This window comes from Alligator mississippiensis, chromosome 11 (assembly GCF_030867095.1).
Source record: "Alligator mississippiensis isolate rAllMis1 chromosome 11, rAllMis1, whole genome shotgun sequence".
Taxonomy (NCBI): domain Eukaryota; kingdom Metazoa; phylum Chordata; order Crocodylia; family Alligatoridae; genus Alligator; species Alligator mississippiensis.
The window spans coordinates 20444733-20471063 of NC_081834.1; the positions used below are offsets into that span (position 1 = coordinate 20444733).

Sequence of the window (26331 nt, forward strand, 5' to 3'; positions counted from 1 at the left end):
GATCCCAGGCTCCTGTTGCACTGACAAGTAGTAATGGTACGACTGGGATCTGATCCCTGACTCCACAATCAAACCTCCTGCCCATGTATGTATGGCATGTTAGGGGGCACTCTCGGGATTGGGGATCAGATCCTATCATGCTATTACATGGCTATATATTAGGGGCCTAAGACAATAGATCAGTTAGCAGGATTCGTCAAGTGTATATGTTTGGATACCATGGGGAAATGAGAGTTTTAAAAACAAGCATGCATTCAGCATTGAAATGCACTGAGTTTGAGTTATTAAATCACTACCTACCTTGAACCTGGAGGACTTGAGATATATTGAACCCTTGGCTAGTTCTGACAATAATTAGGCCTAGCTCAAAATCAAACGCATCACTGAAAAATAAAATTAAAATGATTCAAATTATATAAAACATCTGTTGCCTTTTACATCATGTGAAACACTTAGAGCTACCATTGTTAATGGTCACTGTGGAGCATTATGGGCCATATGCTGCTTGTTATGGATAAAGAAACCACAGGTAGTAAAAGGTTCAGAATTCAGAAAATGTGAATATGTGGGATTCCAGTGATATTTGCCATAAAGAACCAGCCATGAGGAACAGGCCATCCCTTAGGGTAAGCCTGCTTTAGATTTGCTCTATCCTCCCTCTTGGTGTCTCCTATAGGAGTGGTACTGTCATTGGGTAACCACTTCACAACTGTGCCCCATTCTGTCCCCACTGTGGGATAGAGCATGTTTTAATTCTGATTCTGTTTTAATTGTTGATCTATGAATAGCTTGTAGGCCAATTTACAGTTAGAAATTCAGGTGCTCCTTGGAGGAGCATGTTTCAGAGTAGCTGCTTCTTGTTCTGGTCCCAGACCTCATAGCTACTGAATCTGCTTGGCATTCACAGATGAAGCTCGCTGTGCCAAACCAGGGGTGATATTTTTGTTTGTCTTGTGGACAAATATCTTTTAGGTCCTAGGCACTTCATGAGTGAACACAGATCCCCAAAATGAAAAGCTAATGCAATAAGCCTTTATACTACCTAGATTTATACTTTCATTGTTAGTTACTAGAAGCATTTATACTGTGCAAAGGATCAATAATAGAAACATCAGTAGGAAATAGGATTATTATATTGAACCATAACTTACTGTATAACGCCTACATAATTTTCAACTTGCATGGCAGAGGCATTCCTCCAGTCTTTTTTAAATCCGAGAACCAAGGTATTTGGTTTCATTCTACCCAAACCTGAGGCCTAACAATATTAAAACATTGCATGAAAAGGTGCGGAAACAGTCTCTTGCTGTAAATGAGAAATAATGGCAAAAGATAACTGAAGTAATGTTCTGGAGACTCTTAAGATTAGATTGCATTTTGTGAATGTCCTTCATGCCCGTACCCAAGCAGAAAGTAGAAAGATTAGCTCTAAATCATTCCAGCTATAAATGGTTTTTAGATGATAGAAATGTGGTTTGGCTAAATTAGCATTCATTTGCATTTCTTCTGACATGCTTTCATTAAAATGGTTCAATAACTTAAAATCAAGAGAGAGTTCAGGCTGCTGTTTGTGTGCTTATTCTAACGTAATAGCCCAAAGCTTCTTGCAGTTGGGAACAGTTCTCTTGGTTTGGAATGTCTGGTAGACAAATTAAGTTTTAAAACTTCAAACATGCAGAGGAGTTTAGTTCCTCTACAGATGAATTCCTATAGTTCAGGAATTTGTGCCACCCCACAGAGGAGATGGTCCCAAATAGCTGAGGATGCTTCATAAGTAAAAAGTCATTTCCAAATACCTACGAATAAGGAAGTAAGATGAGGTACAACTTCAGAAAGGAGTCTGAATGTTAAAATCTGGATCCAAATTCAGGAGTTATTGAATGTAGGCTACCTCCTGGTGCCATCTAATCTAATTTGACAAGATATGAATGCAGACTAAAAACAAAACTGTGTATTAGGAACTTCTTATTAGACTATACCGATAGACCAAGCATTGTACTTGCATATTTTTATGGCTAACAAGAAAAGATATGGATAAAGCTATGGGAAAAATGTTTTATGAATGATAGTAATGCATCTGAAATAAATATATATATATATATATATATATATATAAATGCATAGCTTGTTTGCAAAACAATTTTATATCAATTTATTCTGGTATTGAACTGATGATTTTGCTACCCTTTCAACTACTGAAAAGGAAAACATATATATTTAATCATGCATTTGACTGTGGTCAGGGCACATTAAAAAGTGAAAAGATCATCAAGAGATCTTAGAAGTATCAGAAAGGGCTCCTGATCAGAAAACTGTTGTGCACAAACTCAGGGTGAAGAATCCTGTTGGGCTTTAAAGCAACAAAAGGATCTTTATTACCACATTGTCACATTCATCAGTACTGTCCATTCAGCAAATGTGCTCAAATCCACAATGTGTTATCAATGAATCACTAGTACCAGTGAGTCAATTAAAAGGCTTTTGGATGTATCCAGAGTGATGTGTTTTTTTCCACAGAGCATTTTGTGAGTGAGAAGGGTGGAAGCTTTCCCAACTTTTGCCTCTGACATACAAGTTTAACCACGTACATATTTAGGTGTGAGAGAGGACAATAGGGAATCTAAAAGCAGAGCCAGTTTAGCCTCTGACAGTGCTGTCTTCAAAAACGTTTAAGTTAATTTTACTGGACTGTTGAAAGCAATCTGGAATATATCTGGAGAAACAGAAAGATATTAAGCTGAGAATATTTATTGAGTTTGATGGACTTCATTGTTTGCAAAATATTATATGTGATGACTTCTATTACATGGAATATAAAAATACCCTCTAATGTTTAATATGCTGCATAATACCAACCAACAGAATTAATTTGTAGTGCATGAGTGTTGGCTGCATAGGCATTTGTATGGTGCCCTAAAGGCATCTCCGTTTTTGTAATAGGAGTTCGTTCATTTAGGTTACAATCAGTCGGCTTTGTTCCATAGTTCTATAGCCCAGAACCAAATCTGTTCATGAGGCAGCCTGTAATGTAAACTGGGGTATCCTCAGGACACCCTTTACATTTATAACACACTATCCACATATACAAGACCTTTTAACAAGTAAACAGTAATGCTTTACATAAAGGGATGCTTTGATGTATCACTCCTATGTATGCTCTGTAAATAAAAAGCTTACTTGAAGGAGACTTCTGACTCCATCTCTAAAGCTGTCAGCTGCCACTGCAGCATAAAAGGCTTTTCTTTTGTTCTTTGTAAGCCAAGCCTGCTTTTTTGCCATGCCACTGTTCATCTCCTGAACACACAGCTTGCGTGGTCCCTGCATGATACAATAAAATATTATTAAGAAGACTTTGTATTATACATCACGGTGATTTTGAAGGAGTTACCTAGTCTGCTGCATGAGGAAATGTTGAGAGTCAGAAAAATACATTTCCAAAAAGGGTCCATAGAGATTCAACCCTTTGAAAAGAACCGTACTGCTAACATAATTCACATTCTGTTCAAGAGGGCTGAGGCTGTTAATGCTACTTAAATATAGTGATTCTGACAGAAAGAAGGACTACTATGAATTGTAACAACTTAGAAAAATATCTAAGATGTGGTGAAGCATCGCAGAGCGAATAAACTCTCTTCCTGACTTGACTGCATAAGCAACCTTACAGGAAGGCTCAACAGATCTTAACATAGTCATTAAGCTACCATCTATTAATAATCAGGCAAAGGGTTTTCAACACCCAATTCGATACACAAATGTCTTTGTTACTAAGTCCTGTGTCCAGCTGACAATTTAGTTGGGCAAAACCCACCTTCCGTTTGTCATGTGACACAGATTAGATGAATCACTGACTGACTCAGCAGAAGAGGAGGGGAGGAAATGGACAAAAAGTACCTTCCACAGTGGTACAGCCCTGGGGATATTGATATTTATGTGAACAAATGTAGTCTAATACAAAAGTTTATTAGCATTACAAAGACTCAGAATCAACATTTGGAAGACAGGGTGGGATGGTGTGGGCTATCTCTATATCCGCACAAAATGAAGTTCATTATTTATGTATTGAACATGTGTCTGAACTTGCCAAAGGCAAGTCTGTTGAAGTGATTTCCAGTCAGCTGCCCTGCCCAGGAAAGGTGCTTGACATCTCATTGAAAAACAGTCACTGGCAAGTCATCAAGGCTGCAGTCTGGAGCCAATGACTCTGCTCACACTGACAATCCTTGCAATCTGGAGCCAGTGACTTAGATTGCCTCTCAATTATTGTTTTACTCCTATAGAATAATGGTTTTTGCCCTGATTAGATGGCCAGGGAGGGAAGTGGGGAAAAGGACATATCCCAGCACAGCTGATTTCCTTCATTTGGTGAGGTTGAATTCTAGCCACCCGGACTAGAATTATGAGTGGGGTGCTTCTCAATAAAGAGGATTGACAATTACTATATGTAAAGTAGACTGCTCACATTGACAGTCAGTGGACTCTCAGTAGGGGTGAGATTTATGCTAGGGCCAGTTGCATTCAGGAATGTTGTTTCTAAACTTCTTTAATTCTGTAATAATGCTTTCAAGCAAAGTTTCTGTGGTCCTAGGTTTGCATTTTGTGGTGTTTTCCATGTTGACCCCATAAGGGGTTAAACTCAAATCCCAGACTGTCAGCAAGTATGGTGGAATTGTGAGGAAGCACATTTAAGTGACTGAATGGGGCAGCTCAGGAGGCTGAAGAGTAGCATCCTATGCCTCAAGCAAGAGTGGAGAGAGGCAGAAGGCAGGGTGGAGATGTACCTTATAGACTCACTAAATCAGAGTTGCATATGCTTTTGCAAGCCTGACCTCACTTCATCAGATACTGTGACAGGATATGCGCAGAGCAGTCTACCAAATAGAGAGCTTAATTTGAATACGAGAAAAAATGGCAGATGAGATCTGAGCCCTTGAAGGATATCCTTATATACCCAGAGCTAGAAAAATGGACTAGAGGCTAAACAGACCCACTTAGCATGTGGAGCCCAGATCTGGGTTCCTTTGTGAGACACCTGATTGAAGAGTGGCACAAAGCCAAGTGGTTACAAACAGTTTGTTATTTTAGTCCATATTACTTTCCCATATGGTGAACTCATAAAAAGGTTTTACACAGAATCTTTTCCTTTACTTAATTTGTTTCCCCTCCTTCCAGGGTATTTGAGCATGGCAAGCTGCCATACTGCTGCCAAAGGAACAGACAAGTAGAGTAATAAGTAATAGATCCTCTAATATAGAATAATCTACTGTAGATGGGGACAGCTTTAGTGGAAAAACCTCCCCTTCTACACTTACATTCAGACCTTAGTGGGAAAACAGATGGTTCCTTTGAACTCATGGTAGGAAAACTTCTGTACATATCATTATTTAAAAGTGTTACTTAAAAACACTCACTTTTTAAAGGGAATTAATATGTAGTAGTTTTCTAATAAGCTAGTTTTCTAATAAGCAACATACATTAAAAATACTCAGGTAAAAACTATATTTTCTGTTCCATGTGAAATTCCATGTTTGATATTTATGCCTATTCCATAACAGTATGAAAACAAAGAATCGTGAACCTTTCCTCAATATTCCGGGGAAAAAAATGGAGACAATCAAGACGTTTAATTTTGATAAAACTGAAATATTGCATTTAAATACAATGCAGTGCAATAAAACAGTGGCAGCCAACCTTTTTGGTGATCATGCCAAAATTAGCCTGCACCCTACCTGACTGCCACTCCAGTCCCCTTCCCCTGCCCTATCCACTGCTCTGCTTTCTGCTTCCTGCCTGACTTGCTGCTCTGCTTCCTGCCCCATCTGATGCTGTGCTGCCTGCCTCCTCCCAAATCTGCTGTGTAACATATACAGGGGGTGCACATACCTCCTTTGGCAGTTTGGCCACCCCTGTAATAGCATTTAAAAGACAGTTTTAGCCCAAAGGGTGTTTTGCAATAAACGAACGAAATGTTCCTTTCCAGAAATGTCTCAGTCTCATTGAAACTTTTCCCCATGAAACAAAATTTTGTTAAAATGGATGTGTTGGAGCAAGGCATTTTGCTTTAGATAGAACAGTTCCATCAGAAACTTTTCTAGCCAGCCAGGCAATAACATTATGAAAGGATATGTTAAATAACCCAGCAAGCTGTGAGGGCCCCGTGTTAAGTGCATGACTTTTAAATTGGCTCAGAGCCTGGGAGTCCAGGCTTTGTGTCTCCTGTATATTTCTGGCCTCTTCATGCCTTTTTCTCTTATTTTTTCATGTTCTCCCCAAGCTAGAGTCCCAATGATTTTCTCCTTCACTGTCATGACACTATATTCTGAATCCACAGAAAATTAATTGAAGTTTGCCTGATTTAACTGGTGTAACTGAGAGAAAAATGTGATCCTCTGTTTTTCCCAATAATGTTGAGTTTTGGGATCAATACTTTACATTTTGTTAAAGGGTCTGTCACTAATAGTTACATTTGTTAGAGGGTCAATTGTGCCCCTTTTCTTCCCAGTTGCAAACCTTTTTGTGCTTGGAGACAAAGGAGCTCAAATGAACTCCATGTATCATTGCCTGATTTTCTTTTCTATCCATCCCTGAACAGTCAGTTACTGCAACCCCAGAAGATAATAGAGACCTGCTGTCCTTTGGCAGAAGGGAGTGGAGGACACTCTCTGATGTTCATGGCACTGGGTCCCACAACCTCATATGTAACCAGCTGTATGAGGCAAATCATGTTAATGCCATGTAAAACATTCCTTATTATCTACATTTTAAGGTACCCATAAGCATAGTGTCCAGCACAGTTATATATTACTTTGTAGCCTCCACAGGCCAGTAAGGCTCAGCAACCCCATCAGAGCAAGCTGTGGCAAGAAAGTGCTTATAAATGATATTTATGGGCATTATAGTATTCCCAATAACAACACATAGCTGTTTTTATCACCAGCTTATTTCCACAGTTATACAAATCACAGAGGTCCATTGTGTCACCGTTTTACTACCCTCTAAACTAAATTTAGCTTAAACTGCAGGAGAAAGGATAAACATAAAAATGCTTATGCTAGCACATCAGACTTGTGCTGTATATAGACTTAAATGAAATCTCCTAGCGCTACATGGGAAGTGATAATATTAGAGGAAAGGACTCAGTAAAACAGAAAACTTGCTGAAGCCAGACTTTATGAAGTTGTGTCATTTAACTAAACCTAATTCTGCACACAGTGAAGTCAGTGACACGTTTAGTAGAGTGGTCAAGGGTCAGGGTCCTACACTTAAAAACTCATTTTTATTGGTAGAACTTCACTGTCCGTAGTTGAGAAATGTTACCTGGACTTAACCAGCTCTACACTGGGTGTTTCCTCAACCTTTGATAGCAGTTTGTTCCACTCCTCAATTTGTTCTAACAAAGTTTGTCCTATTTAAACTACCATTATTATTGATTCTGCCTTTGTTGAAAGACTGTTTGATCCCTATCCTCTTTATTGCATTCTTCTGTGTATAGACTGGTAGCTTTTTATCATGCAATAAGCAATATTATTTCTTAGTTTATTCCTTTCTTCAGAAGGTCTTAGCAAAGGATATTTTTCTGCAAAATGGAATAAGTTTGGTTATTGTAATTATGTAGACAGGCAAGCTGAACCACAGTGAGGTTGAACAAGGTTAAGAGTGCAAGTCAGTGATGCACCCAGGAACAAAACTTGAGTATCTCAATTCCTGGGCTCTGTTCTCAGAACTGCGCTGCCCCCTTCTCCCATTGCATCTCTATGAGGCATTTACCAGCAGGCTCCAAATCAGCTATCTTTCTTGTCTAGATTTATCTCAAAATTCATTGACATTGCATATTTCTTCCATATTCTGCACAGAAGGCCACTGGCACCAGTGGGAGCACTGTGTGCTAGATGACTAGAGGACTTACAGCTTGCCCTTATTTTTAAAGTTCACATGCAAAGACCTTACCGTGTATACTTCACAGCAAATGCAGAGTCCATTACTCTTTGTGAATGAATGTGTGATATCTAGCAGGGCAGGTCTTGTCATGGGTGCTCCTGTTAATACAATGCACTGGGGTCTGCAGGAGGAAAAAGAGACTGTGTTTGATCAAGGATGTGTTTATCCTGAGCTTCTCAGCATTTCCTTTCAAACCTTACCTGAAATTTTTCACATGATCTTCCACTGTAGTTAATGCCAGTGCACTTTCTAAGGCATTAACATAGTAAAGAGCCTGTGCAGATGAGCCCCAATTTACTTCTGCATATAACAAAGAAAAACATTGCATGTTATGCCATAGATTTTTTTTCTAAGTTTTGTTACAAATGTCAGCAATCAAGTTATTTATGAGCCATAGCATAATGTGTTCTATCACGCCTCCTCCACACAAGTGATGGAACAAAATTAGGTTACTGGAATAAAATATGCTTGTGTCATGTGATACAAATACAAACAGGCAAATAAGCCCTGTCCCATTATAAGAAAGCATGAAAAATGTTCTTCCTCTGCTTAAGAAATGTTTTCCTCTCTGTTCCATTAACTCTCTTCCTTTCTCCCACACAAAGAATGGACATCCCTGAGTAAAGCATTTGATATGGAACGTCAACAAATTAAAGAAGTCATTAGGAAGGAACATTACAAGCTCCGGTGAGTTAAAAATGACCTGCTTTCAAAAAAGAAAATCAACAATAAAGTGCATCACCCACTGAGTCATGTCAACCAACTACAGGTCAGTTAGCTTTTCTATTGAAACCTTACTACAACATCTTCTTTACTACTGTGTACCATGTATCTGAGGCAAAATTTTTCAAGGAGTCCATATGCGATAAGCTAGTAGAAGGCAAAATTCTGAATGACAGCCAGCAATGCTTTGTTGTGGGCAGGTCATCTCTGACTAACCTCATCTCCTTCAATGACCAGGTTACTCATCACCTGGATAAAAGAGATGAGTTGGACATCATTTAGTTGGACTTTGACTTAATGTCCGATGAGACTCTTAAGGTAAAACTAGGGGACTATGAGCTCAACAATTCAACGGTCAGATGGGTGGGACACTGGCTGCAGGGTTGGACCCAGAGGGTACTAATAGATGGATCTGGGTTGACCTGGCAGAAGGTGGCCCATACAGTCCCCCAGTGGGCTGGGAGAGTGGGTAGGGGATGGGGCCTGTTTGATTTGGAGATTCGGCCGAGTTGGTGGTGGGTGAAATGCCAAATCAGATTTGGCCGAATCGATTTGGGACAGTGATTCGAATCAATGGATCGAATCACTGTCCCTCAAATCGGCTGAATCCAAATCTGAAGTGACTACTAGCCACTTCTTACAGGCCTAGTAGTAAGCCATAGCTGCTCACCCTTAGACCAGTGGGAGAGTAGAAGGACTAGTGCTCCATAATTCTTCTGTGGCAGAAGCACAACTGTCAGGCAACACTCAAGATCTGGATGGGTAGAAGTTGAAAATGTACTTCCTAAAGGTCCAGTGGCAAAGTTGCTTATTGCTGTTTTCTACGTCAGATCAGGAATGGAAAGCAAGTGCCCCAAGTCCTTGAAAACACAAATTAAGTGAGGGTCATTCATAGACTTTTTGGGGGGTTGGGCTTTGAGCATTGTCTTGGAAGTCCAAATACAAACCCTCAGGGATTGGTTAAGCGTGCTTTACTCAAGACTCTTGGCTTGCCAGAATTTAATCATTCAGTTGAATGGATCAAAAATTGCTTTCCAAAACCCACATCTTTCTTTCTTTTCTTTTTTGTCCTGATATTTTTGCTGCATTTTTTTATACTTGTATTTGGTTGAATGGGGTCAAACTGGAAATAAATTATTTTCAGGTTCTGTTCTGTTGTGTTTTAAAATTGGGAACAAGTCCAGATGCACCAGTGCAGAGATGGCATTCTATGTGATCAGAACATTTCCTTTTCTCTTTGTCTTTCCACATGGTTGCAAGGAATATTATGTATCTCACAGTATCACTCAGTTGTGGTAGAAGTTACTGCCTTGGTGAGATGGAGAGAGTTTTGTACAGATGTCTCATCAGTGCACAGCTACCAGATCTGTTGCTTGAGTATTAGTTCAATACACTCTGTCCCCCACTTACCATTCAGAACCTCTGACTTGGGCTAGCTTGCATGGCTTGAGATATAAATTTGGACTCAGATTTGATTTAACAACATGCGCTGGAATTCTCAATTATGCAGCAAGGAAACAAGCAAAATCACTCAAATGCTAATAACCCTCCAGTGGCCTTCCTGCAGTTCCCGCAAAGACAGGAAAATTCTCCAAAAATCAATACCACTGAGCAGGAACTGTCCTAGAGCATGCCTGCACAAATAATATTTAACACTGCAGAGTTCACTTAGTGATCAGCCCCTGCATTTAAGCACTCAGGTTATCCTAACTTAGGGTAGCTACAAAGCCATCTTCAAATTATTGTTTCAACACTGATGCAGTAGCCGCACAAATGGGTAGAGACTTCTGGGGATATTTCCCATTATTCTTTGTGCTCTAAACATTATGCACCTCTGTAATTCTATCCCAGTGGGAAAATGACTCTGGGAATGACACTAGCAGATGCTCTGTTGGTTAGGCTCGCAGGGTACCAGTCTATGTGAAAGCTTCACTTGAGCTTTAATCTACAGCCCCATGAACAAGCTAGGTCTGGTAGAAAGCACCTCCAAACTCTGAGATGATGAGTGTGGATGGGAGGCACCCCACTGTGAACTCTGCAGTGAAGATGTACCCCTAACATTTAAGAATTGAAATGGGAGTGTATCACAGGGTCCAGTGCCAAGTTGAAAGCTGTCTCTTAGTACAGGTGATGCTGCTGAAACAGCATGAATCAAAACTGTCAATCTTAATCTAACGCCTCTTTGGGAGGCTTTTATTTTTGAGCCAGAAAGGGCCTGTTTCTTAGAAACCTCCCACAGAGGTTTCGTAGCACTAGGAGGTAGCAGCTGCAGTCTGAAAGACAGGATAAGGCCTTTGATTTGGGAATGAATATAAGTGTTTGTAGCATCTAAGAGGATTGGATTTTGTGTTCATGGGATTTCCTTCCTATTTACAAGAGAGAAGGAAAAGCATCTTTAAGAAGGAGCTATGTTTTGGAGACTTTGAAAGGTGTTTGCTCCTTGTCCCAAATTTATTCAGTGCTCTTGGCCGTTGCCTACACACAGAAGTTGTATTAGTTTAGAAACTGATTTAACTAGTGCAGTGTCTTGGGTGGACACTTGCATTAGTTTATGCCTAGTATCTGTTGAAGCTGTTTATGAGCCAGCTTCAAGTTGATTTAAGAGCATTCACACACCAAGATGCACATTTTTAACTAAATCAGTTTAAAACTTATACCTGAAGTTAAACTGATGCAACTTAATATTTAAACTGGGCCTTGGACTCTTCTGGTATTGCTAACAAAAATCAACATTGTTTTGCCAAAATCAATACTCAGAATAGGATTTCACTTTAGTACCTGGGAGTCTCCAGTCCTCTTTTAAAAATTGATTATATGGAAGACGAAATAATCATAGGCTATAGACTTAGGGAGAATTATGAGGTATACTGTAGCTGCATAACAAATACAAAACAGTAATGAGGTATTCCAGTCTTACCTGGCTTTTTGTATGTCACATAAATATAGAGGAAGAGCTCAATGGCATAAGTGATAAGAGCTGCCCACCAGTTGATAACAAACATGACGCCACAGCACAATGCAGCTCCAAAAAGCGATACCCACATGTTGTAATATCTGAATGCAGGTCTCCACCCTGTTTAAATTAGAATAGAGGAAATCTGAGCTACCAGAGACTTAGAGGGGAAATGCTGAAAATCACAGGCTTTTCTTTTTACACACGTAGGCACTTCTGTGTGCACTTTCACTGTTGCATGCAGATAATGGAAGGCATATGCAAAAAACCTGTACATGAAAGGAATAGGAATGTCCCTTGCGTGCGTGTAGATGGAAACTGATTTGAGACTTTGCTATTCAGACCTTTAGGTCTCTGCTGATGTGCCCATTCTGGTTTTAAACATTCATATGCTTTTGCCAAATCACAGATCACTGATTCAGAACTAAAAATAGATTTTCCTATAACTGCAAGTAATGGCACGCTCTCTTCTTTTGCTGCATGCACATGCATATATAAAACTCATTAATGTTAATGAAAGTTATATGCTTACTGAGAGGCTACATTGCAATACTGTAAGTGCACCTGTCTTTTAAATGTAGAAATTGTTTGACATCACTGGAAAAAAAGCAATTGACTTTAAAAAGATATTATTCCTGCTGCGCGTGAACTATGATATTGAATCCTTCCCCTGTTAGTAATTTAAATGATGGAGCAAACCGTCTACCTCCATGGTTTGTAGGTCTCTGCCAGGTGTTCTGTAGCAGAAATTCTTTGGATAAGGAAAAATACTGAAGATATAAGGGGAGACTGAGCAGCCCTAACATGGATCACAATAATAATGATGGAATGGGAAGTCTCTGTGCTCTGAAAAAAAATTGCAGTCATACAGCCTTGCAATTATGAACATCTATCACTATGACTTGGCAGGAACCACAGAAATTAGTCAAAGGAAGTGAGAAAAAGGGGAAAATGGCTATGGTTTTGTCTGAAATGTTAAGTAGCCACAGAATCATGACTGATGTACACATGAAGTGCACAGAGGTAATTTGTGCTGAGCTCTATGGCAGCATAGAGCAGATCTGCATTTGTTCAACTGTGCAGATAATTAGCAGAAATGTTAATCTTTTCTGCCCTCTGAACAACTGGCAGCATGCCGACCTATATAACAGGAGCTAATATATATATGTTTATGCAACTGTTGTAGTTTTTTCACACTGGAAATAAAGAATGTATTTCTCTACTGTTTGAAATGAATAACTGGTTTGCAACAGCAGGAAATTGCCTTTAGTATTGGTTAAAAAGGAAATAATTCAGATGATTCTCCTTGTTACCGGTTGCCAACCCTTCATTCTTGAAAATAATGAGGATGATTCTGTCCACAGAGACTTGCACACAGACATGGGTCTGTTCACTTTCTTGTTACACAAAGATGGAGAAAAGTACTTCATCATTGTACTTCTTATCCCAAGCTAGCAGAGTCTCGGCCAAATAGTAAAAGAATCCTTTTCAGCTTGGAGGATTCAGTTGCCAGTATGAAGAGTGTATGTATTTCTCTACAAATCTGGTACTGGCCAGGATATACCCCAAAACCATTCTGGTTGGTTGTATTTTACTGTTCTACTCAATCTCTTCCAAGGGTTATCAATTCAAGCAGTATAGCACACTCTACTTCTGTACATACTAGTTAAGGGCATAATTTGCTTAACTGAACTGTATAATACAAACCAGCCTCAGTCTTTTTGCCAATTTATATTATAACAAGTGTCAATTACCTGCTTATCAGTGAAGTACAAAAGATACTTAAGCATGTAGCATCTTTCAGAATAACTTCCTTTTTGTAATATAATTATAGCCTTGTTAACTGCATAGAAATGGTGAAGTGGAAAATGCCATTAAAGGGCATCTATTAGAAGCTTTGTAAAATACGGGAGTTAGTCAGTTTTGGGGTCCCTATCTGCCCTCATTTTTTAAGCTTCTAATAGCAGCCCTGAAATTGAAGCCTTGAAAATGATGGAGCTAATCAGTTTCAGGTCTGCTAATTCCACCAGACTGGGTACGTCTACACGAGACACCTACTGCAGAGTTGCCAAGGTAGCTCTGCAGTAAATGTCTCAGCATATATGTGTGAGACCCTATGGGGCTGCAGGAAACAAATAAACTCCACAGCAGGGTAGCACTTGTATTTACAAGTACTACCCTGCTGTGGAGTTTGTTACTCCGCAACACTGCATGTGTAGATGCTGACTCAGCTGGGTGGGGCACGAGGGTGCTTCAGGGTGGGGGCTGCCTCCTGGCTAGCCCCACACCTTCATGCACCAGCCAGCCACCCTGCAGCATGTTGAGCACGGTTGGAGCAGCCCAGGGCTGGCAGGCTGACTCTCCAGGGCTCCCTGCCAGCCAGAACTGCTCTGACCTGGCTCACCATGCTGCAGTCACAGGTACACGTTCAAGCAGCATGCCCAGGAGTAATAAACTATATATTATAACTATAAAATATATTGCCTTGGATTAAAAGCATGTGTAGATGTGCCCACTGTGTATCTATTGACTATTGTTTGGGTAAGTGTATCGTACTCTGGGTAAATACACAGTCTTTTTCATACCCAAATTATAGTTTCATAGTTTCATAGTTGGTAGGGTCGGAAGGGACCTAAGCAGATCATCAAGTCTGACTCCCTGCCATGGGCAGGAAAGGACGCTGGGGTCAAACGACCCTGGCTAGGTGACTGTCTAGCCTCCTTTTGAAGACCCCCAGGGTAGGAGTGAGCACCACTTCTCTTGGAAGTTGGTCCCAGCTCCTAGCCGCCCTGACTGTAAAGTAGTGCCTTCTGATGTCTAGCCTGAATCTACTCTCAGTCAATTATGGCCGTTATTCCTTGTTACTCCCAGTAGGGCTTGGGGGAACAGGGACTCTTCCATAGCCTGCTGGTCCCCCTTGGCAAGTTTACAGACGGCCACCAGATCCCCTCTCAGCCTTCTCTTGTGGAGGCTGAACAGGTTCAGGTCCTGTAGCCTCTCCTCGTAGGGCCTGCGCTGCTGCCCCCGATCATGCGAGTGGCCCTCCTCTGGACCCTCTCGATGCTGTCCACATCCCTCCTAAAGTGCGGCGCCCAGAACTGGATGCAGTAATCCAGCTGCGGCCTGACCAGTGTTGCATAGAGGGGAAGGATCACCCCCTTGGACCTGCTCGTGATGCATCTATGGATGCATGACAAGGTGTGGTTAGCTTTCCTGACCGCATCCCCACATTGGCGGCCCATGTTCGTCTTGGAATCAACAGTGACTCTAAGATCCTTTTCTGCCTCTCTGCTGACAAGAAGGGAGTTCCCCAGCCTGTAGGTATGCTGCTGGTTCTTCCTCCCCAGGTGCAACACCTTGCATTTGTCAGTATTGAAACCCATCCTATTCTCATCCGCCCACCCCTGCAACCTGTCCAGATCTAGTTGTAGCCTGTCCCTCTCTTCTAGCATGCCCACCTCTCCCCACATCTTAGTGTCATCTGCGAATTTGAACAAGGTGCTTTTAACCCCCTCGTCCAAGTTGCTGATGAAGAGGTTGAACAGTGCGGGCCCAAGGACCGAGCCCTGGGGGACCCCACTGCTCACATCCCTCCAGGTTGAAAATGACCCATCCACCACCACTCTCTGGGTGCGGCCCTCCAGCCAATTTGTGACCCATCTGACTGTGTAGGCATTGACACTACGGTCACCTAATTTTTTAACGAGGATGGGGTGGGAGACAGTGTTGAAGGCCTTCCTAAAGTCCAGAAAGACTACGTCCACCGCAACACCTGCATCCAAGGATTTTGTGACCTGGTCGTAAAAGGCCACCAGGTTGGTCTGACAGGACCTGCCTCTAATTAACTCATGTTGTTTGCCCCTAAGCATAATCTCCCCTGCTGGCCCCTCATGGACATGCACCAGGATAATTCTCTCAAAGAGCTTTCCCAGGACCGAGGTAAGACTAATGGGCCTATAGTTTCCTGGATCCTCCTTCCTCCCTTTTTTGAAAATGGGGACCATATTGGCCCTTTTCCAGTCCTCTGGCACCTTGCCAGGGCGCACCATGGGTGCTCATAAAGCTGTGGCAGGGGTCCCTCAATGACCTCTGCCAATTCTCTCAGCACTCTGGGGTGGAGATCGTCAGGACCTGCTGATTTGAACACGTCCAGTCCCACCAGAAGTTCCCTGACTAGGTCTTTACTGACCCTGGGCCTGGCTGCGCCTCCCCTGGGTCTGTCCGGGATCCTAGTGTGGGGGATGTCCCTGTCCCTGCTCAGAAAAATGGAAGCAAAGAGTCTGTTAAAGAGGTCAGCTTTGTCATCTGGTGTGACCACCAGATTTCCAAGCATGTCCTGCAGAGGCCCCATGTTACTCAGTACCTTCTTTTTACCCACTATGTATTTAAAAAAGAACTTCTTGTTATCCTTGATCCGGGATGCTAGTCCCAGTCCCATCTCTGCCTTAGCCTTCCTAACAGCCCCCCTACAATCTCGAGTAATGGAGATATAATCCTCCTTGGTGATGGCCCCTCCCTTCCACTGGGTGTACACCTCCATTTTGGCTTTGAGACATTCCTAGATGCTTTTGGTCTTTGCACTTAAATGGAGGACACTGTTGTCTAAGTTATTAATTTTGTGCAAATTTCCCTGCAGATCTTCTGCAATCATTGAGAGAAGACCATGATGCCTTGGATGGCTGTTTCTCCTTCTCTTGCTCCCTCCTCCCCCTCCATTCCTGCTGTAGTTGTGACAATGGTTGATTTCCAGCTAGGATGTCTCGGTACCCTGGAGTGTCTAGGGATCCTTTCAGGGGTGCCATACAGTGTTTGTGCTGTTAAGTGTGAAAACATGATTCACAAGGTAAGCCCAGGGATTTCAAATAGAGGAATCCAGAGTGTAAAAACCATTCTGCCCTGTTGTGGTCTTTCTGAGTTCTTTGCTCTATTGTCTGCTGTCCAAAAATGAATGGAAACTAAGAGCTGGCATTTTCTAAAGGGTACCTTGAGTCTAAAAAGGTTGAGAACCACTGAGCTATGCATACTTTCTCTATGTGACTGATGGGCTGCACAGACTTTTAAAAAGGGGAGTGATGATGGAAGTGTTCTCTGCCAGGTGTTCTATAAAAGAGATTCTTTAGAGAGGGAAAACACTGAACATGCCAAGAAGTAGCCTTTTTTCCTTCCCTGAGATTTGTCTTATGCAACATAGGTGCAGGAAGCATAGGTGCCTCTACATCCCAGAATCAAATTACAGTTGTGAGAATTAGCCCTAAGCCTTGCGTAGATTTGCCTGTCTTCAGGAGGATAATGTTCAGGCCTTACATAATTTTACAGATGCTATGTTTAAGATATACTCCTTATTCATGTTCAGTATGATAAACTGTGAGGTTTACATTGAATTCGGAGAAGCTTATAAAACTAACCTGGAGATTTTGCATATGATGCATGAAAGCAAGAAAAGTTAATAAGTGCATATGAAGCCAGGAAGAAGTTGGAGATGATGGGTGCAATGGTGTTCAGTTCAGCTGAAAGAAAGAAGCACAAGTTAGATGCCATATGCATGTTTCTCTGAAGGGGTTTTGGATGGACAGCTGTTTCTTCAAACTATAAAGGTATCTGGATATAGCAGAAGTCTGTTACCCCTGCAGAGCCTGGACATCCTCCTGGTCATTCTAACTGCAGGTCAGCTTGTGATATCCTCACTCATGTGGCAGGCCTGACTATGCAAGCTGTCTCACTGATTTTAATGAAGCTGCTTATGATGTAAGGGCCTATTTAATACAAGGACATCACAGTTTGGATCTTTGGCTTAATTATTTTAAGATGTAATTAGAAAGGCCATGTGATTCCTAAGAACAAAAGGGGTATTGTGACCTTTACTTATTCCTTTTCAAAAGACAGTTTAAAATTTCTCCACCAAGCCCTTCAATTCTTGACCCACCATTTGATTATGAAGTATTATGACAAATTCACTTAGGACTCCAGAGATGCCAAACCACACAGTGGTGTTGAAATATGGAAGATAGATGTGGACATCTCCTAAGCACCAGTACTTTGACATTGTGCTGAAGTCTTTGGGAATTTACTATGTGGAAGGCTTTAAAGGATGTTCTGTCTTTTCTTGAGAATTGGAATGTAATGCCAAATAGAAAAACTAAAAAAAAATTGGTTAATTGGATGTAACTAATTTTTTAAGGTGTTGAACATGTGCCTATCCCTTGAAGTCAATTGGAGCTGCCAGGTGCACAGCACGTTTACAAATCAGGCCATAATAATTTACTTTGCCTCCTGGTCAGATTATGGGCCTTTGAGAATAATGTGTCACTGCTTTCAGTGGGAGCACATACATGCCTGCATAATTGCTTAGTCAAGTTACTGATTTCTTTGTCCTTGAGCTAAATATTCAAATATCAACTTCCACAATTTCAGTATGACTTCCTGCCTGCCTGAAATAACTTACTATTAGCACCTCTAGAGTAGGTGTTCATCTATCACGCTTTCCTTGTACACCAGACATTTCAGTTAAGATTATTTTGACTTGAGCATGGGCTTTGAGAACTCAGTGCAGGTGGTCAATGCCCATAAACAAATATTCTTGCCTTGAGCCAATGTTAGTGGATTGCGAATAGTGTGTGGCCACAACTGGCTAATGCTCTGCAGTTGAGCCTCTCTGCTGGCTGCTTGATTAATGATAAAAGAATGAGATACATTAATAATCAATGATCACATAAAATGCATTCCACACTTTGCACTTTAGATTTTCTCACAAGATGAAAATAATTTAAAAGACTTAGTTTAGAATTACAGTTAAATACCAATATGGATAGTGACTTAACAGCAGATATTTTTATGGTGTAAGAAATGGAAAAAAATGTAAACTCTCACATATTTGTTTCTGAGTTATAGTAGGGTAGCAGCAGTTGTACAAACCTATCAATATGAATGCCATAGCAATAACGAAAGTAAGAATATATCCTCTGATTGGCTCGTTGTTTTTTCCATAACCTTTGGCAAAGAAATGGAGTGCTTTGTAGATGTTATCCTTGCAAAGAGCCTGGTGGACAAATTGGAACTTAATTCAGTTAGCTAGTGCTTTCTGTATTAGAAAAAAAAAATATTAGTAAAGCAGGTGTTAAGTTACACAGGGTATAATAAAAATAACCGTATCTATCTTGGGTGTATCAAATATGTCAATTGCTACAGATGTAAGCACTCAAACAATATCTTATAGTAGATAAATAAACTGTGACATTTAAGAAAAAGTACATTGTAAGCATTATTTCAATAGTTTGTATGGCACAACTAAATAGGGGAAACTGAGGCACAGATTAGTGACTTGCCCAAATCAACTATCAGATTTTTGGCAGACTTGGAATCCATACCCAGGTCATCACAGTTTTTGGCTCAACTGCATGGAGCAGCAAGCCAAGTCTCTTTCTATGCTAATATAATAAAACCTCTTTAAAATGTTTTATGCAGGTATTTGTTTTGCCCCAGGTAGAACAAATTAATGTTTTTGAAAAATATGTCACAACTAATAAGGACAGGTAGCTCACATGATTATATATTACTTAGGGTCAAATAGGGTGTAAAGAAATTGATGTTCTGCATTATACCTGGAAAACCTTGGGTGCGCTGACAAGTGAGGCTAAAGCTGATGACAGGGTAGCAGAAAAGATTCCTGCAGTGATTAGAGGACCAAAGCCAGAAACCATGCTCATAACCTTAAACAAAAAAAAGCAAAGAACTGTCAGACTTGCACATAGAAAGCAGCTCTCAATCACAGGTACTTCTCTAGTCCCTCTTATAACAGTACCCCAGTACCAGTCACCATCTGTAGTGTATTAATCCATAAAATACCCATGAGGTAGAAAAATGCCATTATCCCCATTCTACAAGTAGCAGACTGAGGCACACAGGGACTGTCTACCAGAGTTTTCAAGGTCTTTATGTGCCTAATGAAGCAGAGAAGCACATAGTGGGATTTTCCAGAGTATATAGATGCCCAGTGCCTGTGGGTAACTACAGAATATTGAGCAGATGAAACACGCCAGCAGTGGTGGAGAATGGAGATCATCAACCCCTAGACCTGCAGCCAGAAGTTAGGGCAGAGGAGTGCCACAGAAACCAACTGGTTCAGAGAAATAACAACCTATGAAAACCTCACGCCTCTCTGAACTAGTTAGTCTCTGGCCCTGCCTTCTGCGTAACTTCAGGGTAATACAGAACTGGAATTAACATGGAACTGGGAGGAAATCAAGGCAGCAGAATTGAAAACCAAAGTGAACCCATCCGAAGGGTTTGGGCAGGGCCAACCCTCCTTGTTTTTTTGTTGTTTTTTTAAACTTAATCTGCCAGAGAAAAGATGGGGGACATTGTGTACCTGATGAGGGCAACACAACCAGAACTGGAACAGCAGAAGGGTTAGAGGTAGAAAGGAGGCTCTATTCATTAGCTGTCAGTAAACAAAGTCTTTGTATGTTGCATATGTGTGCATGTATTGCTTATAATTATAGATATTAGCTAATTAAAACCTGGAAGTTATTCATCAGCCCATAAGCACATGGCTGACTTTTGCAGCTGGAAAAATCATAGCCCAGGGCACATGCTGATGATCCATTACAGTTTGTTCCGGATACAACCGTATCATTGACGTTCCCAGTAGCATCACGCACGACACAAGCAGCTGTAGAAACAATAACATATTATTATTTCCCTTCCTTGTGACACTACAAGAATGTTCTTGCCACACTTTGGATCTTAGCCTGCATATATTTTATAAAAATTGCTGCCTCGGTTTTATCCCAAAGAGCATTGCTTTACATTAGGATAATATTACTTCTCTAGATTGTGACTTGGTCTTCTGTACTGTGAGCAAATATCTACTTTGAGCACTTTCAAAAAAAGTCAATGCTTTGGACACTGGGGACTGGTATTTTTATGGGAGTAGAGTACATGGTGCTTGGAGGCTCAACAGAAAAGGAACTCATTAACTCAGAGCAGACATAGTGAAGTACATATTCCATCTCTGGGCCTCTTAAAGAGTGCTGGAGTCCAAAGATAGTCACGTTGCCAAAGTTTTTCAGGTCTGAGCATACGTTTCTGGTATAATCAGGGCTTCCACCGGCCAGATCTTCTAAGCTGGCATCACTCCAATAGAAGTCAATAGAACTATGCTTATTTATAACACCTGAGAATTTGTTCTGTAGACTTTTCTTTGTTACTAATGAAATTTATGTTCTGTCTCTTTGTTTTTGTTTTGTTCTGTTTCATTTTGCTTTCTCTCAGCAGGGGGAAGAAACCTGGGAAGTTAATTTATGAAACTCTGATCTCAACATCTTTCATAGCAAAAGTGTAAGTTCACACAATATTTTCAAACATGTCCAAACATAATTTTATTATGACAGTTCCCAAACTGATGTGCAAGCTGAACAGAAATCATTACACTAAAATTCAGCACTCTTGGGGTTGAAATGCAACCACTGCTTAGCAGAAATGAACATTACACAGGTTTAGGACAGGAAGTGAAGAACAAATGTATCCAACTGACACTGCAGGGGAAATGTAAACACTCATAATCCAATTACCAGAGTTGGCTTTGGTGAGAACTCCCCTCCCTTTGCATAAAGGACAAAGACCAGAAGAGTCCAAAAAGACTGTCGTTTTCTCTCTCTTATAAAAGAGGGCATTTTACAGGGCCCTAGCATGATGCTAAGTCACTTGTGCAGAAAGAGGAAATGACATTCATTAAGGTGCCTTCTTAAAATTGAAATAAACTTGGTATTTGAATATGTATTGTACCCCAATAATGAGAATTTAATTGCCTGTTCCTCTCACATGGATGATGGCAGTAGTAGAGGTTTATTTTCTATGTGTCTGTTTTGTTGAACTGTGCTTTGAAACTTATTTTGAGCTAACGCTTCTTCTGGAGAATTCATCTTTAGAATATTCCTCTGAACTGTATATCAGTGGAAGATGAGTCTTTGTCATTGAATTGCATACAGAAGTAATTGCAGAGCACTGCAAGGTTTTCTGATAATATAAAAGGAATTCCTCTACTTGTATGTAGGCACACAGTTGGAAAAATCCCATCCAGATGTCAACTGAAGCCTTTTGTCTCTGTTAATCTGTTTTTCCTTTTTTCATCCATTATAAAGTCAAAACAGCTGTCTTACTGAATAGCAAGTCCACAGGATCAAAAACAATGATGAGGTTAACTATTCATCTAAGTATGGAGCTCTAAACCTACTTAACTGTATTAATTATGACACAAAACAGATGTTCACTACATACCTGCACATATTGCAACTCCTAGGTAAGCAATAGTTGTAATCAGAATGGCCAACATTGTTCCCTTGGGTATAGCACTTTGTGGGTCCTTAAAAATTGTAATAACAAAAACTGCTGTGAGTTCTTTATAGACCTGGAAAATAAGACTTCACTCTCTGTACTTTCATTATATACAAACTAGCAAGACTTCATGCATGTGCATGCAATATGCAAATTAAAAATAGGAGAAGGCATTTTTGCCCTTTAGGTTATGTACAGACATTCGGGAGGGTTAGGGGAAGGTTAGATGGAATTAAAAATTGCCACCCAATCTAAAGTAAGTCAGAATGGGGGTGGGGGGGTGGGAAGGGGCTTTCAGGGATTCAGGAGCAAGCAGGCTCCAGGAGGAATTAGGGGAATAGAGATGCTAGTGGGGTTCATGCAGGGGGATCAGTGGGGTTAGTGAAGTCTTCAGAAGGGATCTGAGGGCCATCCAGGGTCTGTTGGGGAGATCAGGGGGATCATGGGGACTAGCGGGGTGCACAGGAGTGATCAAGGAGGCTAGTGGGGTCCACAGGGGAATTGGGGGGACATGTGGGGTCCATGGGTGGGTCAGAGGGGTCTAGGAGGGATTGGCAGGATTAGGGGGCTAGCAGGGTCCATGGAGGGGATGGGGGGGGGGGGTAATGGGATCTGCGGAAGGGGCTTTCTCTCCCATCTAGGAACAGGGGCTATTTTTAGCCTCCAACCCCCCACCCCCAAACAAACAACCCCCCCAGCAAACCAAACCCCATATCCCACCTGCCCCTCCTTTCACCCCAACTTACTTCAAAGCCCCAAGAACAAGCTCCCTCCACTGCCTTCCCCCCCATTCTGAAAACACCCAGGACTGGCAGAGAGCCCTGGCCATTGCTATGGGAACCTGGCAGCAGGCTCCCAGCCCACAGCTGGATTCCCCTCCTCCTTAGAACCAAGAGTGAACTTCTGTTTGGTCTTGGGTAATGCTGTAACTCAGATAGCTTTGCAAAAATCATTCTGAGTTACAGCTGGAAGCTGCACTTCTGTCTGCACTCTTATGCAACGAGGGGTCAGATTTTCACCCAATCAGCCATTTTTTAAGCTGTCTGTAGCCACGTACTTGTGTTTGGTCACAGCTATAAGCTTCTTTCTTTGGCCAGATCAGGTGAAAATTGTAACTTCTGTCTGAACCCCGAGTGTAAGTTCTGCACCTGGGTAAACTAAGATCAAATTGCTATTTTTAATGTGATCTAACCTCCCCGAACATCTGTATGTACCCTTAGATCTGCACAAGGATCTTGCCTCTCTAGCATGGAGATGGGAGTCAGGTATTACTATGGCAATATCCCCTGACCTGGGACTTGCAGGCTATGTGTATATGGTTATGCCATACTGGAAGAATCCTCAGCTGTCTAGTTATGGAAGTTTTAAGTCCCCTTTGCACTAGCAGAGCAGTCATCTTTACACGCTACCCCAAACTACCCATCTAACTCTTTGAGTCAGCTGATAGCCTTCGCAAGAGAGAATGTTATTGCTGTTGGAAACTAATCATCAATAGCCATGTCTAAAGTGAGCTACCTCTTTCCAGACTGTTTTTCTTTTTAATTTAGATAATTCAATAAAAATCTGATATGTATTATTGCTGGAAGGGGCCATTCTGTTGGGTCAGCATTTCTTCTATAAACAGTGTCTTAAAATGACACCAGTACTGTTCACGCTTCTGTGAATAAGAGCTGCAAGGCTTTCCATTACACATACTAACTTTTTACGGGATTTAAATACCATAAAAAATTCTTGCAGGCTATAACTTGGTGTTTATTTGTTCAGTCTAAAAAGTAATTTTTGTTAATTTTCTTTTAAATTCATTTAGTCACTTAGCTAGTTTAGGAGGCATGGAATGGAATGCTGTGTATTTTCATTTTCAGGGTTTGTGTATGTTTTGTAGGTATTGGACTGCTTTGGTTTTCTAGCCAAAATCAAAAGGTCATTGTATTTAATATGGATGATTCAATTAATAGCATTAACTATTATCAAAAAAGAATGAATGGGGATAAACATTGAACCCCCCCACCAAACAAATCAGCTCAGTTACAAAGGAATCTTTAACCCCAATTTACGATAGGTTTTAATGGACTCAGTTTTAGTGTATGGATGACAAGTGGCCATTGCACTGTAATCTTAGCTTTTAGGCTATAATCTTAAAAAATAAATATAACCAGAAGAATATACACTACTCTTATCTTGTTAAAGCCTAATCTAAAGCACTGGCAACAAAATCTAGTGTGCCTTAGCTACACTAATCCGATGAGGGGCACTAGTCTTGGCTGAATCTTGGCCTTTTCTGACATTTAAAATTAGCATTCATGAACTTGTGTAGAGCTGAGCTAGGTATGTATAGAGCTGTGGCATTAACTGTGCCACTGTGGCTGTCTTTCAGTACCTGATCAGCACCTGAGTGCTCATGATTCACAAATACTCCACAGATTACCAGGTTATGTTTTTGATGTTCCTTGAATACTACGGAGTAATGGATAGCTTCAGAAATATTGGGAGTGTTTCACCAAGTGGTTTGCAAACCTTCAAAAGCTCAAAATGAGTTGAACTTTGTCTTTAGCTACAAGAGTTCAATCATATCTAAATATTAGGTTAATAATAAATATTAATATAATTTTAATATAAAGTATGAAAACTAGAGGTCATTCAAAGTGAAAGCTAAACCCTTTCCTTAATTTATCAATTTGCCTAGATATTGGACACACTACTTAAGGAGCAATAGGCTCATGTAACTGATACATTGCATGGGAAGTGGGCACATGGAAGGGTTTAGTCTCCTATTGATTCTCCCGTAAGTCTTTCTTTAGCATATTCTTTTAATTTCCTTGCTTTTATGGGTAAAAACTTGTCGGTTTTCAGTATACTTTTTCAGTATAAAAAGCAAAGAAATACTAATGGGAATTACACAACTAATTTTCATGTACAAGATACTGATAATAGATTCAGTAACATTATGTTGTTATAGGTTATTGAAACATCCCTTTTAAATTCCATAGTTTACATTCTGCAAACCAAATTTTTAAATAAATCATTTTGTGTACATAGCTGCATTGTATAAGAAGGAAAATGTGAACTGATGTGCTTAGATAATAAAACAACTATTTAAAAATGAGAGTTTTGCCTGATGGAATTAGCTGTATATTTAAAGTGAGTCTAGTATTGATTTATACTTTGTTTTCTTGTTAATTCTTACTCGTCTATAACAGAACCAGTATTATAAAGTAAATGCAATTCATACTTCTAGGTCTCCTGAGATATTGGCTCCTGCAAGAATGCCAGTAGCAGCTGGGAAAAAAATGGCAAAGACCGAGAAAAATCCTTCTCCATCTCTGAAGCCTGGTCCAAAGTTTTCTGCAAATATTGAAGCTGCAAATACAAATGAAAATGAAACCAGGATGGAAAATGAAACATAACACAAGTACTTTATTTTCAAATTAGGTGATGGTGAAGGTAAATTAATTCTTCTTTCACCTCTGGGTTCAAATATGTCTTCTATCGTACGTGAACTGAAAGTGAAGTGAATTTGATCATTTCAGTCTAGTCTCCAGCAAGGCTACAGAACTGTGTTGAAATTACAGGAGTGCTGCAGGTGGTAACTAAAGTGTTTGTGTATCGTTATGTGAAACAGTTTGGGAATAAATGGAATAAATTCATCCCCCAAGAAATAATAAAAATGGGGGTTTCTTTAGTTCACACACTCATTTAAATTTGGATAAAAGAACCCAATCTGCTAGCCTTCTCACTGGGAATTTTGCTGAAGTAATGGCTGCAGGACTAGGTCAAAAAGAGAATTGATTTACTTGAAATGACTAGGTTATAGCAACACTTGCCTTGGTAATTAAAAAAGCCTCTTGCCCTCTTTTCATTGCTGGTAGGAATGACTGTCCCAATGAAGAAATTAATGATGGCAACCAGAAGAATGATTAAGAGAATAACTTGAGCCTGTTAATAGAGGTAAAAAGAGGGGGTTTTATTAGTCAAATTTTGTTTTCAAAATAGTTATTAATTTGGTAGCCTTTATGTATTACTAATGATGGAATTCAAATTTCTGCTAAAAATACTGATGTCACATGGGGAGATGATATAATATAACCTGGAGAGGGTCCAGAGAAGGGCCACTCATATGATTAAGGGCCTGCAGACCAGGCCCTACGAGGAGAGACTAGAGAAACTGGATCTTTTCAGCCTTCGCAAGAGAAGGTTGAGAGGTGACCTTGTGGCTGCCTATAAGTTCATCACGGGGGCACAGAAGGGAATTGGTGAGTATTTATTCACCAAGGCGCCCCCAGGGGTTACAAGAAATAATGGCCACAAGCTAGCAGAGAGCAGATTTAGACTGGACATTAGAAAGAACTTCTTCACAGTTCGAGTGGCCAAGGTCTGGAACGGGCTCCCAG

The 26331-nt window shown here is 40.6% G+C and overlaps 1 protein-coding gene across 4 annotated transcripts in view; it reads right to left on the reverse strand.

Annotated features, from left to right (window-relative positions):
* SLC12A1 (solute carrier family 12 member 1) overlaps nucleotides 1-26331 on the reverse strand; it is a 63263-nt gene that overhangs the window by 15782 nt on the left and 21150 nt on the right. For all 4 annotated transcript variants that reach the window (XM_019477663.2, XM_019477665.2, XM_019477664.2 and 1 more), the window contains 13 exons: nucleotides 25765-25876; nucleotides 25173-25300; nucleotides 21887-21971; nucleotides 20128-20279; nucleotides 19210-19317; nucleotides 18524-18647; nucleotides 17017-17118; nucleotides 11576-11731; nucleotides 8136-8235; nucleotides 7945-8056; nucleotides 3178-3318; nucleotides 1152-1258; nucleotides 301-383 (listed from right to left, as the gene is read on the reverse strand). In XM_019477663.2, coding sequence (XP_019333208.1) covers nucleotides 301-383; nucleotides 1152-1258; nucleotides 3178-3318; nucleotides 7945-8056; nucleotides 8136-8235; nucleotides 11576-11731; nucleotides 17017-17118; nucleotides 18524-18647; nucleotides 19210-19317; nucleotides 20128-20279; nucleotides 21887-21971; nucleotides 25173-25300; nucleotides 25765-25876 — 1510 coding nt within the window. The remainder of the gene's footprint in view (nucleotides 1-300; nucleotides 384-1151; nucleotides 1259-3177; nucleotides 3319-7944; nucleotides 8057-8135; nucleotides 8236-11575; nucleotides 11732-17016; nucleotides 17119-18523; nucleotides 18648-19209; nucleotides 19318-20127; nucleotides 20280-21886; nucleotides 21972-25172; nucleotides 25301-25764; nucleotides 25877-26331) is intronic.